This window comes from Bos mutus, chromosome 27 (genome assembly GCF_027580195.1).
Source record: "Bos mutus isolate GX-2022 chromosome 27, NWIPB_WYAK_1.1, whole genome shotgun sequence".
Classification (NCBI taxonomy): domain Eukaryota; kingdom Metazoa; phylum Chordata; class Mammalia; order Artiodactyla; family Bovidae; genus Bos; species Bos mutus.
The window spans coordinates 37,848,009-37,868,389 of record NC_091643.1 but is presented as its reverse complement, the minus strand read 5'-3'; the positions used below and the strand labels follow the sequence as shown (position 1 = coordinate 37,868,389).

General features: G+C 39.8%; 1 protein-coding gene across 4 annotated transcripts in view; it reads left to right on the top strand.

The window, feature by feature from the left end:
* The window catches only part of WDR17 (WD repeat domain 17), a 69,793-nt gene extending 50,193 nt beyond the window's left edge, over nucleotides 1–19,600 (top strand). The window contains exons 19-29 of one of the 4 annotated variants that reach the window (XM_070364142.1): nucleotides 2,657–2,789; nucleotides 3,251–3,342; nucleotides 4,594–4,693; nucleotides 5,877–6,016; nucleotides 9,184–9,295; nucleotides 13,519–13,660; nucleotides 13,938–14,040; nucleotides 14,867–14,968; nucleotides 16,318–16,416; nucleotides 16,730–16,913; nucleotides 19,291–19,600. In XM_070364142.1, coding sequence (XP_070220243.1) covers nucleotides 2,657–2,789; nucleotides 3,251–3,342; nucleotides 4,594–4,693; nucleotides 5,877–6,016; nucleotides 9,184–9,295; nucleotides 13,519–13,660; nucleotides 13,938–14,040; nucleotides 14,867–14,968; nucleotides 16,318–16,416; nucleotides 16,730–16,913; nucleotides 19,291–19,410 — 1,327 coding nt within the window. In that variant the 3' untranslated portion in view covers nucleotides 19,411–19,600. The remainder of the gene's footprint in view (nucleotides 1–2,656; nucleotides 2,790–3,250; nucleotides 3,343–4,593; nucleotides 4,694–5,876; nucleotides 6,017–9,183; nucleotides 9,296–13,518; nucleotides 13,661–13,937; nucleotides 14,041–14,866; nucleotides 14,969–16,317; nucleotides 16,417–16,729; nucleotides 16,914–19,290) is intronic. The other 3 variants (XM_070364143.1, XM_070364140.1, XM_070364141.1) reach the window with 3 other exon arrangements.
* The last annotated feature ends 781 nt before the right edge of the window (nucleotides 19,601–20,381 follow it).

Genomic DNA, 20,381 nt, shown 5'->3' with positions numbered 1-20,381 from the left:
CCTTGACTGGAACGCAGAAAATGAGATTTTTTCTGAGGTGTATTGGTTTACTGGAGCTGCCATAACAAAGGACCACAGAGTGTTTCAAATCACAGAAATGTGTTCTCTCCCGATTCTGGAGGTTCTGAAGGCTAGAGATCCGCTATCAAGCTGTGGGCAGGGTTGCTTTCTCTTGGAGGTTTCGAGAAGGAATCAGGTCCACTCTTCTCCCCTGACTTCTGGTGGTTACAGCCCTTGGCACTTTGGTGGCCCCCTTATCTTCACATGCATTATCCCCCATGTGTCTCTGAGTCCACATTTCCCCCTTTTGAACGAGGATACCGGTCATATCAGATTTAGAGTTTACCCTAATCTGGTATAACCCTATATTAACTATTTCAGCAAAGACCCAATTTCCAAATAAAGTCACGTTCACTTTAAAGAATCAGCCTGCAATGCAGTAGACACAGGTTCTATCCCTGGGTCGGGAAGATCCCTTGGAGGAGGGCATGGCAACCCACTCCAGTATTCTTGCCTGGGAAATCCCATGGACAGAGGAGCCTGGTGGGCTGCAGTCCATAGGGTTGCAAAGAATCGGACACGACTGAAGAGGCTAAGCATGCACATGGGTTAGGACTTCCACGGATCTTTTGATGGCAGTGAGGGGGACGCATTCCAACCCATAACATAAGACTATTCTCTATCCTGTTCTATTCATTCAGTCCACAAATATTTAGTCCTCACTATGTGCCAGTTACCGACGAGTACTATTTAGTGAGTAATTACCTTGTTTCTGGCATTAAAAATGAAGCATTTGGTTTTTGTTGCATGGTTTAGAAAAATTTCAGCTGTGACTCACAAGTACCAATAAAATCAATCAGAGACTAAGCATGAAATCCAGGGGGATTAACACATTAACCAAGGGAACGGGGACCGTTTCCAGCAACTACTCTCCCCAAATAAGTGAAGCAATAGGCTGGCTCCAGCTCTCAGACTGCAGGCTCCTTATCCTAAGCTCTAAGAATCCTGAGTGATTCTCAGTTCATGTACCCTCACCAAACAATTGTAAAGTCCTTGCTCCCACTGAGACCTTAATAAAGTCAAGTTAGCAGAGGATATTTATGTCACAGAACAATTTTGTTTCAACCCGCCTGATTTTCTCTACTCCTTAGTTCACATGGTGGCCAGAAAATCATCTCCCTTCAACTTCCAAGTTTATGTTTTATGGATTCAACCATTTGCAGAGATTGAAAGGCGGTCTCTCAGTCCAACTTATAAATGTCCAGGAAGAGAGTGTTTCTTAACAGCTGTAACAGGGAAGTCAGAGTCAAATGGTGAAAGCCTTGTTGGGAAAAACCCTAGGAACTGAAGACTGTTAACAGTGATCTGTTAGTTGCTCAGTTATGTCCAACTCTGCAAACCTGTGGCTGTAGCCTGCCAGGCTCCTCCCTCCATGGGATTCTCCAGGCAAGAATACTGGAGTGGGTTGCCATTTCCTTCTCCAGGGCATCTTGCCAACTCAAGGATCGAACCCAGGTCTCCTGCATTGCAGGTAGATTCTTTACCATCTGAGCCACCAGGGAAGGCAGACCATATGAAAAGTGTCTACTGCACCTGCCCAGAGGTTGGCAATTAAAATGAAGTTTATTGCAAATGCCAGCATAGATTAAATACGCCAAGTTAGTTTTCAACAAAACTAAGGTTAAACATTAAGAGTGGAGTTAATGAGGTTGGTCGTTGAGAAAGTGGGACCAAAAACAGGAAAAGAGAAACAGACAGACAGTGATGGATACAAAGAGAGAGAAAGAGACAGACAGACGTGTATATCCTCCATAATCTCCAAACTCAGGTCCCCTCTCCCCCTCAAATATCTAGAACATTTTTCTTTGAACTACCCTGCTTGGGGCACTAACAATGTTTTGCATTTTACTATCAATATCTGTGTTCTTAAATTATCCTTTTTCATGATTTTAGCCTGCTTGCATTTAGAGTGTGTCCATTCTTTATGGTGCCATTAAGACATTTAAAATTCTCTGTCTTTAATAAAGTAGACATTAATCCAGTTGAGAGTAGATATTCCATCATACATATCTAGGTAACAACTTATTTTCAGAAAAATATATTCCTCACTTTAGTAGATAAGCTATATTGATTTAAGACCTAATGGCACACCACTCCATTACTCTTGCCTGGAAAATCCCATGGACAGAGGAGCCTGGTAGGCTGCAGTCCATGGGGTCGCTAAGAGTCGGACTCAACTGCGCGACTTTACTTTCACTTTTCACTTTCACGCATTGGAGAAGGAAATGGCAACCCACTCCAGTATTCTTGCCTGGAGAATCCCAGGGACAGCGGAGCCTGGTGGGCTGCCATCTCTGGGGTCGCACAGAGTTGGACATGACTGAAGCGACTTAGCAGCAGCAGCGCCTTTAAAATAGGAAAATCTGCAATGTTTTATGGAAGAAACAAGTGCCTATAGTATTGTTTCAGAAAACTTTTATCCTCCAATAATGGTGTGATTATAAAGCTAAGTCTTAAAAAAAAAAAAAAAAAAAAAGCTAAGTCTTTGTGAATACTGATCAAATTTTAGATATTTTCAGCATTTCAGAAAATCTGAGTCCAGCTGAGAACCTTGAAATTAGTATTTCTTAAAAAAACATTGTTGTTACTTTATTAGGAGAGCTGATCAGTTAATCCAGGAAGATAAGGATGACGTCATTCCGTATTGCATAGCCATTGGTGATGTGAAAAAATTAGTCCATTTTTTTATGTCAAGAGGTCAGCTTAAAGAAGCTCTGCTTGTTGCACAGGTAAAAACATGTGATTTACATGGGCTGCACAGCTTTGTGGGGGCGTGTTTGGGAGGGGGTGGTCATGTTCACGTGATTGATTAAGTCATAGGTGCCTTGACTTCTGCCCGTATCCCGGCCTTCTTTCCTGGACATTTCCATCACCCTGCCTTTGCTCTGATCTGAAACTCAGAAACACTGAGTTTCTTTTAGATCTTTAAACAGGCAAGCATCTCTGAATTCTGATCTGGTCTATTTTGCCGAACATTGTATACACTTGAACAACTCTTTCAAGTAGACTTGGTGCTTCATGTTGATACAGTGTAATTTATGGGTTTGTTTGTTTTCCAAATTCTAAGGGTATCTCCAAATTGTAGTATAAATTTCAAACGTGGTTTGAATATACTTTGTTCAAAATAATTTTCTGAAGTTGATCTATTATCAACAGCCAAAGATTAACCAAAGATTGCATTAAATTCCAGGCTGCTTGTGAGGGAAATATGCAGACCTTCCATGTTTCGACACCCAAAGGACCTTCTTTTTCTGATGATATCTACAAGGAAGACTTTAAAGAGTGAGTGATTCATCCTTTGCTTGGAGTCAATATTTTTGTGGCTGCTTTCCCTTTAGGGGCTTTTGAGATCATCCTTCCTTGTACACAGAGTGCTTGGCTGTCCCGTGTCCTCAACTGCATTTCTCACCGCAGTCTCGTTTCATGACAGCACCTGCCCCTGGATGAGGAGGGAAAAGTCAGGCACGTAGACACAGCCTGCACACATCTTACATAGCTTCCAGAAAAGCAAACTGCATTTCAGTACAGTAATTGCATATAAAGCACCTAAATCCTTGAAAATCTGATCAAACCTGCTGGGGAAGAGAGACAGTGAAAATAAAATGCTATTTGTGAATGTTTCACCATAGCCTCGGTGTGGATAGCATCTCCCTGACATCATTCACAATCGGGTGTTAGCATCTAGAATAACATCCGGCCTCTTGACTCATACACACTAGTGTATATAAAACATAACTGATAAAGACCACTGTATAGCACAGGGAACTTTACTCAACACTCTGTAATGACCTATACGGGAAAAGTATCTATATACAGTATCTGTATACAGTATCTGTATACAGAAGACACTACACAACATTATAAATCAACTGTAATCCAGTAAACTTTTTTTTTTAATCTAAAAATAAAAATAAATTAAAATACTTATGTTTTTAAAAGGAATAGAAATTAGGATTCTCCAGCCTTTTGACCATTTTCAAATCTAATAATCTACCTTTCTTTGTGTCTTCTCTTTGCTCCTATCATTGCTCCAGAAAATAGGATATTTAAACTTTTAGGACACTTATCAAGTGAAAAATGATCACAAAATGTTGAGCGCATTAAGACTGACATTTTCCTTCCTGCTCCTTTACTGCTGTCCCCTGCCATTTCTAAACTTGGCATTTAATGATCTCTTAGCAACATACACTACCCCTGTTCCCATCTCCACATAAATTTTCAACCTATAATTCTTTTCATGTTATTTGCCCCTATAGCTGAGGCATAAATTATTCAGTGTAGGATAGGAAGTTCTTAAAATTAGGCTTTTCTGAAAAGAGGAAAAATTGGGAGAGGGAGGTGGTTCGTCAGCTCATCTACTAAGAAAGACTGCTTTCCTGATTTTTTCCCCCAAATCAATCTCTATACCAAAACCAAGGGTATACAATTATATCTTGTTTGATCCCTTAATCAGCTTATTATAAAAGAGCATCCATTCACTTTTATGATGGAGTCCTTGTGTTTCCATTGAATATGTATGCTTCTTCTTCCTAGACTCCTGCAGGAAGCCTGCAGAGAGCTGGCAGAATGGTATTTTCAGGATGGCCGAGCAGTTCTAGCCGCCTGTTGCCACCTGGCTGTGGACAATATTGAGGTACATTTCAGGGTGGCTCATGTGTGTCATGATGTTTGAGGGGGAAGATACGGTGACTTTCTGTGTAAGATCTGGTTTTGCATGCTTTCTGAGCCTGAGCGATTCCGTACTCAATAAACACAGGTTAACTCTGCAGATTATGAAATCTTTTATTCACCTATTTTTAAATTTTTATCACAAGATACATATTTGTGACAATCTTACTCTAAGTTTTTATCATATATGAGAAGCACTAGTGTGGTGAAGGGAAAAATCACTGGCCTGGAACTCAGAATATCTGACTTTTGAAAGCAGTTATTTTTATAAACACTTTAGTATGTTCTTCACAAGTTATGTTTTTAAATTATTTTTCATTTAATCCACTAATGTCATGGGAAAACCATTAAGTAAAGATATGGGTTCTATTTTGCATGTGTCCTTAGATATATTGACTGTAAGGGATAATTGATAATCACTGTACACTACTGAGGAAGATTCTAAGAATTTACTTTTTCTGATGGACTGAAGGCCATGTTGAGGCTATTGCAGACAGACCGCTGTTAATTCCAAAAATGTAAGCTGCTACTGCTAAGTCACTTCAGTCGTGTCCGACTCTGTGCAACCCCATAGATGGCAGCCCACCAGGCTCCCCTGTCCCTGGGATTCTCCAGGCAAGAACACTGGAGTGGGTTGCCATTTCCTTCTCCAGTGCGTGAAAGTGAAAAGTGAAAGGGAAGTCGCTCAGTCGTGTCCGACTCCTAGCGACCCCATGGACTGCAGCCTACCAGGCTCCTCTGTCCATGGGATGTTCCAGGCAAGAGTACTGGAGTGGGGTGCCATTGCCTTTTCCCAAAATGTAAGCAAAGGTTCGAAACTCTTAAATTATAAAAATTACTCTATGTCCCTTTATCAGCTTTCCCACCTGAAAATTGTAGTTGCCCTTGCCTAAGTACCCTGTGGGCTTCCCTGGTGGCTCCGATGGTAAAGAATCTGCCTGCAATTTGGGGGACCTGGGTTCAGTCCCTGGGTCGGGAAGATCCCCTGGAGAAGGGACAAGTACATTATAGAAATATTACATTCACCATCTTAAAAGAATAATTGGCTATAGGTTAATACAACTTGATCTACTTTGTGAGCTTGGCGGGGAGTAATGATTCTGCCGATCACCTGTGAAACTGAAGGCGTTATTTTCTCATTGAGCAAGCTGGCTATGGCGTACCTGATTCGTGGAAACGAGCTGGAGCTGGCTGTGTGTGTGGGCACTGTGCTGGGAGAGCCCGCAGCACCCGCAACCCACTATGCCCTGGAGTTACTGGCGAGGAAGTGCATGATGATCCCAGCGTGGTGAGCGTTTTTCTTTTCTAATGGGGAGTGTGATTGCTCGACAGTATTATGTTATTAATAGTTTCTGCTGTACAGGGAAGTGAATCGGCTACATGTATACATACATCCTCTCCCTCTTGGACCCCCTCCCACCCAGCCCCATCCCAGCACCCCTCTAGGTCGTCACAGAGCCCCGAGCTGAGCTCCCTGTGTTATTCAGCAGCCTCCCACTCGCTATCTGTTTTATGCGTGGTGGTGAGTATGCATCAGTGGTGCGGTTTCAGTTAGTCCCAGCCTTTCCTTCCCTGCTGTGTCCCCAAGTTCTTCTCTATGTCTTTGTCAGGCTCCTGCCCTGGAAATAGGTTCATCTGTATCACTTTTCTATATTCCATATATATGCATTAAAATATGTGATGTTTGTTTTTATCTAACTTACTTCACTGTGTATGACAGACTAGATCCAACCACATCATCACAAATGACCTGATTTCACTCCTTTTTATGTCTGAGTAATATTCCATTATATACATATATATGTACATGGTGAGCATTTCTAAAGTTAAAGAATAGTTTCATAGTGATAAAATGCATTTTTTAAAAAGTTGCATGTGATATTTTTAAAATGCAATATTTTAAAAATATCACATTTAAAGATATTGCATTTTTAAATGTCTCCTATGTAAATAAAAAATAAGATTGTGAAGGAAATGGTGCTATGAATGTGAATTAATAGTAAGAACTACTGTGAGCATATAATGAAATCTACTGTCACTTATTCTGAAGTCACCCAGTTCTAATTTGTGATATTTCAAGCACATAAAGCATCATGAAACAATAGGCATGCACTTTCTAAGATTATTAGGACCACACATTCCCACGTTGTAAATTCTGCATATCTACACTCATTCTGGCTGGTACTTGTGTATTAGTTAAAGGTTTAGAAAATAAAGTCTCTTTTCTAGTGGAGAGTGATAACAAAGATGGTATGACTGTACACTTGGAACCAACTTGGGTGATGCTTTAAGACAACAGTCTCCAACCTTTTGGCACCAGGGACCAGTTTCGTGGAAGACAATTTTTCCACACACCGGAAGTGGGGAGATGGTTTGGGGATGATTGAAGCATACTACATTTATTATGCACTTTATTTCTATTATTATCACATCAGCTCCACCTCAGATCATCAGGCGTTAGATCCCGGAGGCTGGGGAGCTCTGCTCTTCAGAGTTAAACCTGGGAAAGACCTGGGGAGGCTGGAGCTCAGAGCTGTTCTCCCTTGTGTCTCAGAGCCTGCTTCCTAGGGCGGACCGTGCTTCATCGTGGATGACGGAGACAGTCCTGACCCTCAACAGGGGCTTGTTGAATAAAGATGATTTTAGACTTCTGCCCTCGCTTTCCCCAAAATACTTAGAACCTTGAGAGATTTTAAATAAGCTTGCTCGTCAGGACTTCACTTCTCCACACTGCCTGCACACACACCCCCAGTCTGAACAGCGGGTGATGCAGACGCCGCTGCGGAACGGCACAGAGGACGATGGTGGTGACAATCACAGCCAAGGACACTGCTGTCCTTGCATGTGCAGTTCACTGGATGCTCGACGGTAGCATAAGTTTACAGAGACTTACTGGTCTCAGTAAATTTTATGACCAAAACTAAAAGTTACATAAATTGGCTTTACAGTTTGTACTCTTAGCTACTATCTTAGTGTAAAATACCACAGACTGGGTGGCCTACAAACAAGAGAGAAGTTCAAGATAAACTGGCAGATTTGGTGTCTGATAAGAGCGGGCTTCCTGGTTCTTACTGGCTGTTTTTGCTGTGCTCACATGGAGAAAAGGGTTAGGAAACTCCCTGTGGCCTCCTTTATCAGGGTACTAACCCCTTTCCTCAGGGCTCTGCACTTCAACCTCCCAAAGACTCTACCTCCTAATACCATCACATTGAGGGTTAGATGTCAACCTAGGGCTTTTGGGGGAACATAGACATTCAGCTGACCACAGCTAAGTCAGAAAGAGAACAGAGCTTCCCAGTCTTTCCTGTTGGGTCTGGGGGCTTCAGAGTGAATCGATAATCTTAGAGTTACTCTAAAATTGACCCATATCTCACAGTGATGTAAGAGCTCCCTCCCCGCTAGAACTGAGTGGTGCCCCACCATCAGTGTCAGATGTGAATGGATCTTAACACTGACCGGCCCTCCTGAGGACCCAGTTCCCTACTGCCTCAAACCCAACCAGAGTGTGAGATCTAACTCAGACACTTACCCACAAAGGTGACTGACTCTGTGCTAGAAGTCAGCATCTCATTCAAATAAAATATGATTACTTCTTTCTAAAAACTGAAAAAGGAGCAAACTATAAATAGATATTAAATTTTGAAGAGGATTAAAGATCTTTCAACTGAGCATACATCCTGTGTTGTGTGCATGCTTGGTTGTTCAGTCGTGTCTGACTCTTTGCAACCCAAGGCCTGTAGCCCACCAGGTTCCTCTGTCCATGGGATTCTCCAGACAAGAATACTGGAGTGGGCTGCCATGCCCTCCTCCAGGGGATCTTCCCGACCCAGGAACTGAACCCACGTCTCCTGTGGCTCCTGCATTGCAGGCAGTCTTTACTGCTGAGCCACAGGGAATGCTTTTAATAGAAAGCAAACTTGTTTCTTCTTAACTCCCTTCAAGAGCCCTTCCTTTAGATGCAGCCATAGGTATGTGTACCAGAAACCAGGATCAAGTGCATACACTGAAATACATGGACCAGGCTTACCTCCAGGTGAAGTGTATAATCCTCGTGGCTAGTAGTAGAGCTCCACAAATTTAAAACACAATTATTAAGATAGCTGCATTATCTTAAGAGAATATGCTTGTATAACCAAGAACCAAGAACACTTCTTTTTTGCTTTTACACTTACTGGTAAAAGTTCACCTTTTCTTGGCTTTCATCACATATTCATGATATTCAAATTTATTTTCTTTTTAGCTTTCCATCCGTTGGATACAGGTATTACCTAGTTTTCCTTCATGCCCTTTGGTTTCTGTAATCTACATTTAGAGGAATTTCATAATTAAGTAGGAAATCAGTACTCTTTATGTAAATAGAAAGGCAGGGGAGATTCTCCTTCCTTTGAAAGAGTTCTAAAACGTTGTTTCTCAGTTTTTTCCTCATTGACGTTTCCCCTTTTGTCATGTGAATAGGGATTTGGCAGCTGACCTTCTCCTCATGACTCCTGACAGTGAACTACAGTTAGTAAAACTCTGTGCTTTCTACCCAGGGTGTACTGAAGAGAGAAACGATCTCCATGAGAAGGTATGCTAGCGATACTCATTGTTCTCATTTGGAATGCCGTGCTGTGATTTGGTTAGTTTTAGGTTTGGTCAAATAGAAATTCTTGCAGAGAAACAAACATATGATCCTTTCAGGATCCTCTTATAAAGACAGCAAAAATTATAACAGTAACAAAAAACATTGATTGAATTTCTACTGTATATTGAGGGCTGTTCTAAATTTTCACATCTGTTGGCTATTGACTCAAGTCTCACAAAACTGTGAAAAGTAGGGCATACTGTTCCTAATTTATAAAGAAAGTGAACTCAGAGAAGGTAAGGAACTTGCCATAATTGGTTAATGTTGAAATGAGAGTGTCAACACATGTACCTGCCCATCACAAGCCCTTTGCATCTTTAGGTACTCCCTCCCAGAGAATCCCATGGACAGAGAAGCCTGGCAGGGTACAGTCCATAGAGTCGCAGAGAGTGAGAAACAACTGAAGTGACTTAGCATCCACACATGCATGCTGACTTTTAAAAAATAGGATCTTGAAAAGAATTACTGAAGTATGGTGAAATTTGCATGCTTATTCTAAAGTGCTTTTTATAAATGCTCCATTACAGAATATAGGAATCTATCAAGATTACATACAAAAGTGATCAAAATATTCAGCAATAAGGAGATTGTATTAATTATGGTACATTTCTATATGTCAGTGCTGTTAATCTGTTAAAAAATGAAGTTCTGTTTTTATTGATGGATGGCTGTAGAACAGTAAAATAAAAAGCAGATTATTAAACCGTGTACACACCATGTGATTTTCATTTTGAAAATCATCTGGGTACATAGTTTTACAACAGTGTTCACCTGCTCCTTTTATCATACATTCTAAAAGGGTATAATTGGACTCTTGGATCAGACTTCATTAATAACTCTTTAGAAAGACTAGTTGATATGTGTAAATGTGTTACTAACTGGAGAATTTCACAAGACTAAAAATCCATATATATATGTGTGTGTGTGTGTGTGTGTGTGTTTATTATATTCAGCCACAATGCACAGCTTGGGGGATCTCAGTTCCCCAACCAGGGATTGAACCCAGGGCCACAGTAGTAAATGCCTGGAATCTACTAGGCTACCAAGCAACTCCTCTAAAACTTATACTTAAATATTAAGTTATATAGCTTTGAGAATTTTAAGATAGGGTAAGAACTACAGGAATGAAGGGTAAGAACTACAGGAATGATCAACCTGCTGTTATCATATTCTGTGTCAGAATGAAATCTCAGTGGGAACCATTAATTCCCTCTACTCTCAGAGCATATATCAAAGTGAAGAAACGTTTTTTCTGTCTAACCAGGCATAGTTCCTGTCATATAGTAGTTGCTCAACAAATAACTGGCTTTCAGGGAATACAGATGGGGAACGTTAGATGAAATGTCACATACACATGAGCACTTGTAATTTAGTTTGTAAATTTTTTGAGAGGTTGAGGGGTCTAAAATACTCCATTTGGGACTTCCCTGGTGATCCAGTGGCCAAGACTCCATGCTCCCAATACAGGAGGCCTGGGCTTGATCCCTGGTCAGGGAACTAGATCCCACAGGCCACAGCTGAGACCTGCCTGGCACAGCCAAATAAATCAATATTTTTTAAACAGCAAAAAATATGAAACTATTGAATAAATGCATTAATAAACAATCTTAGTAACTTAAGGGGATTTTAAAAAAAAGAGAAGGGATGAGAGTGACAAATCTCAAAGGAGACAGTTGACTTTGTGGATGAACCACGTCACCTTCCGTCACGACACAAATGTTTCTGCAGCAGAAGCTGCATCACAGTGTTTGCAAACATTAGTGAGACAGGGCAGTAAGCTATGTAGCCTCACTAAGAAGCAAACCAGCACACTCTTAACACCTGTGCTTCAAAAATCGTGAACATATCAGAAGTTTACATAAAAGGTAAATTAACCTCCACCCACGTTTTGGTAGATTCTCAGTTTTAACAGAAAAATTATTTGAAAAAACATTGCTTTTCATTTTGCAGTAATATAATTTCATAGGCTCAAATCTCCACTTCATGGCATTTCAGAATGTCAAAGCTAAAACACAAAGCTATAAAGAGCTTGTCCTTTTTTTTGCCTTCCTGCTCAAAATAAACTTGCTGTGTCTCAAGGTCAAGTGAAAGTTAGTTACCATGTTCAGTTCAGTTCAGTCGCTCAGTCGTGTCCAACTCTTTGCGACCCCATGAATCGCAGCACACCAGGCCTCCCTGTCCATCACCAACTCCCGGAATTCACCTAGACTCACGTCCATCAAGTCAGTGATGCCATCCAGCCATCTCATCCTCTGTTGTCCCCTTCTCCTCCTGCCCCCCATCCCTCCCAGCATCAGAGTCTTTTCCAGTGAGTCAACTCTTCGCATGAGGTGGCCAAAGTACTGGAGTTTCAGCTTTAGCATCATTCCTTCCAAAGAAATCCCAGGGCTGATCTCCTTCAGAATGGACTGGTTGGATCTCCTTGCAGTCCAAGGGGCTCTCAAGAGTCTTCTCCAACACCACAGTTCAAAGGCATCAGTTCTTCGGCGCTCAGCCTTCTTCACAGTCCAACTCTCACATCCATACATGACCACAGGCAAAACCATAGCCTTGACTAGACAAACCTTTGTTGTCAAAGTAATGTCTCTGCTTTTGAATATGCTATCTAAGTTGGTCATAACTTTCCTTCCAAGGAGTAAGCGCCTTTTAATTTCATGGCTGCAGTCACCATCTGCAGTGATTTTGGAGCCCCCAAAAATAAAGTCTGACACTGTTTCCACTGTTTGCCCATCTATTTGCCATGAAGTGATGGGACCAGATGCCGTGATCTTCATTTTCTGAATGTTGAGTTTAAGCCAACTTTTTCACTCTCCACTTCCACCTTCATCAAGAAGCTTTTTAGTTCCTCTTCACTTTCTGCCATAAGGGTGGTGTCATCTGCATATCTGAGGTTATTGATATTTCTCCTGGCAATCTTGATTCCAGCTTGTGTTTCTTCCAGTCCAGCGTTTCTCATGATGTACTCTGCATATAAGTTAAATAAGCAGGGTGACAATATACAGCCTTGATGTACTCCTTTTCCTATTTGGAACCAGTCTGTTGTTCATGTCCAGTTCTAACTGTTGCTTCCTGACCTGCATACAGATTTCTTAAGAGGCAGGTCAGGTGGTCTGGTATTCCCATCTCTTTCAGAATTTTCCACAGTTTATTGTGATCCACACAGTCAAAGGCTTTGGCATAATCAATAAAGCAGAAATAGATGTTTTTCTGGAACTCTCTTGATTTTTCCATGATCCAGCAGATGTTGGCAGTTTGGTCTCTGGTTCCTCTGCCTTTTCTAAAACCAGCTTGAACATCAGGATGTTCACGGTTCACATATTGCTGAAGCCTGGCTTGGAGAATTTTGAGCATTACTTTACTAGCGTGTGAGATGAGTACAATTGTGCGGTAGTTTGAGCATTCTTTGGCATTGCCTTTCTTTGGGATTGGAATGAAAACTGACCTTTTCCAGTCCTGTGGCCACTGCTGTTTTCCAAATTTGCTGGCACATAGAGTGCAGCACTTTCACAGCATCATCTTTCAGGATTTGAAATAGCTCAACTGGAATTCCATCACCTCCACTAGCTTTGTTCGTAGTGATGCTTTCTAAGGCCCACTTGACTTCACATTCCAGGATGTCTGGCTCTAGGTCAGTGATCACAGCATCGTGATTATCTGGGTCGTGAAGATCTTTTTTGTACAGTTCTTCTGTGTATTCTTGCCACCTCTTCTTAATATCTTCTGCTTCTGTTAGGTCCATACCATTTCTGTCCTTTATTGTAGAGGACACATAAGCATTACCTTTTGTGTTTTCTACACTTAATGTAATTTTTGACACTGATGAGTATATTTGTTCTAAAATAACTAATTTTAGCATTCCTGCTAAATGACATTTGTGGGTACTAATCCCATTATCACAATCAGGACAATTTGCTTCCACCTTTTTTAACTGTGTGTTTAAAAGTATTGACTCATTAAATACTATTGTATTTATTGTTATTAGATCTTAAAGATATTAACATAAATGTATGCTCCCAGTACCGGTTATTTCATTTACATCTATTTTCAGCAACTTTAATTAGAGAAACATACCAGGTATATTGGAAATATTTAGTACTTATATTAATACTATTGCTTTTATTCCTATAAATATTAGTAGCATTGTCATCAAACCAATTCTTTTCTAGTGCAAGCTACCCACAGTAGAAGAATGTATGCAGTTAGCTGAGACAGCCCATGCCGATGGCAAAATATTTGAAACTATAAAGTATTACTTGCTAAGTCAAGAACCTGAAAAAGCCCTTCCTATTGGTATTGACTTCATCAAAGGTATGTATTTAGTTGGTAGTATAATTTAAAATCTACTCTTTTATTTGGTATTTTCATTTGTATTGATTTTTTTTAAAAAGGCTTAAAAATCAAGTACTAGCCATCCTGAATTTAAAAAAGAAAGAGATTGCTGATGGTTTGGTATCGGGACCTAACTGGGATCTAGAAAATAAAGAGGTAGATAGCGTTGACCAGAAAAGAATCAATCACACAAGTTAAAATTTGAATGAACAAGTTTTAATCCTTTAATTTAGAGACGCTGGTTTTGTTTTGCCAGAACACATCAGTAGTTCTGATTGGACTTTGGACACCATTTACCCCGTTCTTGACCTGTTGAGTTATATTCGTACTGAAAAACTGGCCTTGCATACGTGTACTGAGTGAGTACTTTATCCCCAAAATACATAACCAAACTTATGCAATGTTTCAAAATGGTTGTATTGTTTTTGGTGTTCAGATGAAGAAATAAGATCTCTTGGACAGATAGGTGCACATATAGAAAAATTACATTTTGTTTTGTCCTTAAATAGAAACAGAGAGGTCACTTTGAAACCTAAGATAAATCATACGGGCCCCATTTCCTAATACCGTGTGTGTGTGTGTGTGTCTGTGTGTGTCTGTCTGTACACAAAGACACACACAGACACACCTGGTTCAAACAGGGCTACTTCAGATCTTTGGGGTCATTTTGGACCACATGTCCCCAGTGATCTGTGTAGTGGTCATAGCTCTTAAACATCCATATATACAAAGCATACTAGGTTAGGCAAAGAAGTCAAAGTGCTAGAAAGTAAAAACAGACACCGTCCTTGAATTCAGGTATCGTGTAAGGACACTGTTACCCATGTAGCTAAAGTCCCGAGAACCATGTGTATTTCTTAGCGAGGCTTTAGGCTGCTTTTGGTGCAATGCCACGTGGGAAAACTGGTGCAGCAGCCTGTGACACTTTGGCAGGAGCCGCAGGGACCGACGGGAGAGAGGAAAACAAGAAGACAAGAGTTCAATATTATTCAAAGACTTTTATTTTAAAATACAATTTGTATTATTCGGTACATGTCTGAATAGGAGTTAACTGATGAATAAAACATCTTTACATTTAGAAAATTTTCTAAGCATAAAATGAGACACAAGTTCAGTAACTATATAAGAGCAATGTTCTGTACCTCAGATTATAGAATTTTTTAAAATAAATATATTCTCTTCTAGAGCTCGAAATGAGTTGCTGATATTATGTGGCTATGTTGGCGCGTTGCTGGCTATCAGAAGGCAGTATCAAAGCATCGTCCCAGCACTGTATGAGTACACGAGGTAAAAACAGTTTCTCTCTGATTAAGACATTAGAGAAGTGAGCGCCTTTCACTGAGACGGTTAGCGTCTTAAGTGCATTGTAGAGGCAACAAATACATTTTGCACATGTCCATTTATTTCCTAAGCATGTGCTTCATAATAAAGCAGCAGTAAGTGATACAAATTAACAGTGAGTGAAAGTATTAGGCACTCAGTTATGTCCAGCTCTTTGCAACCCCATGGATTATAGCCCATCAGGCTCCTCTGTGCATGGGATTCTCCAGGCAAGAACACTGGAGTGGGTTGCCATTCCCTTCTCCAGGGGACCTTCCTGACCCAGGGATCAAACCTGGATCCTCCTGCATTGCAGGCAGATTCTTTACCATCTGAGCAGATTCCATCAAGGATCTGGATTCTTCCCTTCTTTCAACTCTGACATCCTTGGCTTCCTTCCTCCTGCCTGAGTGGCCCAGAGTTACCTGCTAGCTTCTTGCCCTCTGTATATCATGCCTGTACTTGAAGTGGGAGGGGAAGTGAGGGTGACTGGATGGAGACCACAGAGGGCAGGAGCTTCTGATTCTGGAAGGAAGTCTTCGTGCTGTGTGCCTGCAGCCCACTGGCCAGGACTGTGTAATCCACTTTTAAAACAAGATTGGAAACTGTGTATTTCAAGCTTGCACATCTCCACAGTAGAAAAATGCAAAGCAAAGAGGTTGGTTGGTGGCAGATACTCCCTATTTCATATTTTATATTCAGATATAACCTACCTGCCAAACTCCTGTGTTTTCAGGACAGCTTGCTGAACTCAGCCCTCATGCATAAAACTTGTCATACTCAAAAATAAAACTCAGTGCCTTGTCCCCCAAAAATACCATCTCTAAAATAGGTGACTCCTAAAGATGCTGTGAGTCTGTGGTGAAGCAGTTGTTCTGAGTTTCCTTCCTGTGGGCATGGGGTTCTGAGAGAAATGGAGCTCTCTCCTTCCCGACTTACCCTCTCGTCAAGGTGGAGGGCTGTGTTACTGTGGGCCTGTGCCTGGAGCTGTTGGAAGAATCTCTGATGTCAGGGCACTCGAGGAAAAATCTATGCCAGCAGCATAACCATAAATGGAAAGCAACTTTCAACAATATTAAGATATAAGGGAATTTCCCTGAGTGTTACTCAGCATTGCTCATCCTATCATCCAGCATTTATTGAATATGTTTGACTTACCAGAGAGTTACACACGGGCATGCACACCTATATTTACATATACACATAGATATGTGAACAGTGGTTATATCTAAAATTGCAGTTGTTTAAAATTCATTTGCGTTTCTGCTGTCTTCCTCGTGGATGTCAGATGTTAATTTCTTTCTGGCATGTTTCAGCCAGCTGTTAAAACGGCGGAAGGTGTCAGTGCCTTTAAAAATTGAACACCTTTCTGAGGAACTGGACGCATGGAGAGCTTGCACACAGATTGTCAACCCGTGAGTGAATATAAAATCTGATATAAAAATTGAATACAGAATGTATTGCTTAATATTGTAGACAAACTTGTAAATTGTTGTCTCATTATTTATTTTGGCAGGAGAATGAATCTTGGGTTGTTTAGCACATAGTAATAATTTATAACACTCTCCTGCCTTTTTCAAGTCCTTCCTTTTACTATAAATTAAGTCTCAAGTTAATTTTCCATCACTTACAAAGGACTAAATTATCATTGGGGACTGTTTTTAATCTGAACCTTGACAATCCTGTGATTCTACAAAAATAAAAATGGAATATCTGTTGGAAATACAGATCATCAGAAGACTCTCCATATACACCCCCTTCTGATTCACAAAGACTGGTTTATGCAACTTTACTAAAGAGACTAAAGGAAGAACCACTCAGAGGAATTGTTGGACCAGATTATGTGACTGGGTCGAATCTTCCCAGTCATTCCGATACTCACATCTCTTGTCTTACGGGATTGAAAATCCAGGTACAGCCTAATGTCAAGCATAAATTATGCATGCCCATCATTTTTGTTTTTTCATTACTTTTTGAAATGAGAACTTAAAATAATCTGAATAAAAGTATAAAGAAACCTGAGGCCCAGTGAGGAAATACTGCCCTTAATAAGCTTTTGTATTTGATATAAGTGGTTTCTCTCTCCTTAAAATAAATCCAGAGACATAGTCATTGTACTTTTTATCATAAAAGCAATTCATATAACAGATACACTTAGTAAGAAATGGCATGTATACTTAGTAACATGTTTTAAAATACATAGAGATCATTTCCTTAGGGAAATTAAATAAGGGAGACAAACCAACAGTCAACACAGTTACAAATTGTTCTCAGTAGATTAAATTTAACTATAGTCTCCATTGGTATTTTATAAACACAAAGCAATTAAAAACTGATAGGTGTATAATAAATCTACATATTGTGCATATTCTTAAATTGACTTAGTGAACTTCTCAGTCATTCAAAATTACAGGGCTCTATCATGAGGGATGGCTAATTCCCAAGGAATGGCCCCTTGTGAACAATGCCAGGCCTGCCCGTGTGGCCCAGGGGTGCCATTATTGCCAGAAAATAGAGAAGCTTTCATCATTTCAGAGCCAGGAGCAGTTGTAGGTGTCCCCAAGAAGTAAACAAAGCTGAATCCCCATGAAGTGCTACTGGAGACCAGATGGGACCAAAAGAATGCCATCTCCCAGGCATCGTCAGGCATCACTAAGTGGATTCTTGTATCTCTAATGTAACGTAGCTAATTACATCTCTGACACCGATGTGCCACATCAGTGGAGAAAAGGTATTTGGGGGGATAACTAGTCAGATGTCTTGCTACCAATGAAAAATCTAACTGCAGCTTGACTTGACCCTGAAAACTAAGTCTTCAGAACACACCAGAATATTCAAACCACAGACAGGAAACCAAGTAGGACATGTGCTGACTATCCACTCATGTTCAGAGATTAAGAACCAAAGCGGTTAATTCAGTCATTTATAATTAACAGCAAAACCCCTCTTGCGGCTTTTAGACTGTATCCTCAGTGCCACTAACCGCCCTGCATGTACCTCTTCTAGTGCTTGACAGACTTCCTGTTTCTTCCTCCTCTTCAGGGCCTTTTCTCCTTCTGAGACAATCATCTACTTCACAGGCTGTCTAACCTCTCTGCACCCAAACCCACCTAAGAAAGGATCTACTAATTATCTGACATACACTCAAGCACAAATGACTAATTCATGGGGAGTTCTACTCACCTGGGGCATTTCTGTTCCTGCAGAAAATTTGTCCTGGTTAAAACTGAAATTTCAAGTACCTGTGAATAGGAAGCTGTCTACTGCATATAAATGGATTTTTGAATATCTGAAAATAATTTGCTAACAGCAAGCTCTTATCATTTGAAGTGTTAGTGGCTCAGTCATGTCCAACTCTTTGCAACCCCATGGACTGTAGCCTGCCAGGCTCATCCGTCCATGGAATTCACCAGGCAAAGAACACTGGCGTGGGTTGCCATTCCCCTTTTCCAGGAGATCTTTCCAACCAAGGGGTCGAACCGAGGTCTCCCTCATTGCAGGCAGATTCTTTACCATCTGAGCTTCCGGGGAAGCTCCTAATCATTTGAAATCGGGGTCCAAAGCCTGATAACTTTAGAACATAATGAAGAAATTAAGTTTTTATCTCATTTTTTGTGTTTCTGAAATCATGCTTTTTCTTCTAGGAGCTGAGAGATACAGATTGAAAGGATTTTTTGGATTTAGTTCTTCAGAACTACCCTTGATATACAAAATAGCTGATGTAACTAAATTATAGATATGCTTATAAATCACAGAATTGACATGCCTCTATATTATACATACATGTATATAGCAGTGTATTTTTCATCTTCTGGAGAGCAAGTTGAGTTTCTGGTTTAAATAATTTAACCAGCTGTATTGATGTAGGCTGTATGATGAAAAGGGTGAAGTCTATTATTAAGCATGTATGCCTTTATAAATGTTAACTTTGTAGTAATTAATAGATTAACAATACCTATTGTCATTGACAGCACTATTGTAATTAAAATAACTCAGATGATAAAGCCAAATTCCATTTTGAAAGACATCAGGGCATTTTAAAATGTTTCTCTATTTGGTGGCAATTCAGAAAATCTTGTGTTTCTCTTTAAATTTCCTATCAGCATTGCCTAAATATCACCAGTGGTTTTTTGATGACAGTGATTCTGTGTATGGAAGTTTAAAATTCATTTAAACTTTAAACTTTAATTTTTAAATTTAAACTTTAATTTTTAAATTTAATCAAATTTAAAATTTAAAGTTGCAAATTCATAATTTCATCCTCTCTTCTTGTGACTCCCACTGTGCAGGGTCCTGTATTTTTCCTTGAAGATGGGAAATCCACCATCTCCTTGAATGATGCTCTCATGTGGGCAAAGGTGAACCCATTCTCACCTCTGGGGACTGGAATACGACTCAACCCATTTTAACGGAAGGTTTTTCTCCATGCTTAATTGTTTTTCTTAAGACCTTTCATGGCGTTAGTATTACCTTAACCTCTGTTGTCCAAAGCCAAAGGTCTGGAGGAGGAGAGGGGGGTGGAGGGCTCACAGTTGATTTTAATCATTAACTTCAACAAATAAAATATTTATATAATTTAAAGGAAAAATAGATGTCTGTCTCCTTATAAAATATAATAGCCATATTTGGGAGGAAGGTAATATTAAAATTATAAAGGACTGACAAATATAAAAGAGCATAGAAACTTTCCCCAAAGCATAAATGGTACCAACTATTCTAGTGTTAAAACGTTGAAAGGTATAAAATAGTGCAACATCTATAATAGTGCTTGACGTGCAATAGATACCTAATGAATATTTGAATGACCGAATATCTCCAAGTCTTGAAATGTAAGGTATATACAGCTGATCTTCAAGTTAACAAGCACCGATACTGTCCTCTACAAAATGCATGGTAAACCGCTAGTTTTAGTTCATATTTAATCAAAGTTTTCAGTTATAAATTTAATATACATCAATCAGTGGATATGCAGTCAAAATACTTTTGAGTTTTTTTTTTTTTAAAGAAAACATTCCCAGGTTTTGTAACTGAAACTTAAATGTCCAGTTACAAAAGGAATGAGTTATATAAGCATGAAAAAAATTGAGGGGTAAAAAACAAATGAAGTGAAATATATGTGAAAATTTAAAAGATGTAAATACTAATTTTGATAATTTAATATTCACAATCTGTAATCATTTTATATTAACTCTATAATTATAATAAACATGATTTATTGGAAGTTAGACCATGAATGCTTTTGCAGGAGATTGAACACAGAATCAAGAGAAGAAACTTACTGTTTACCCAAATCTAATTATTTTTTCTGCATGTTTCTCTAGCTGAGTTTCAGAAGACTTGTTTCTAAAAGTCTTTCCTAAGGGACTATATTTTATGGTTT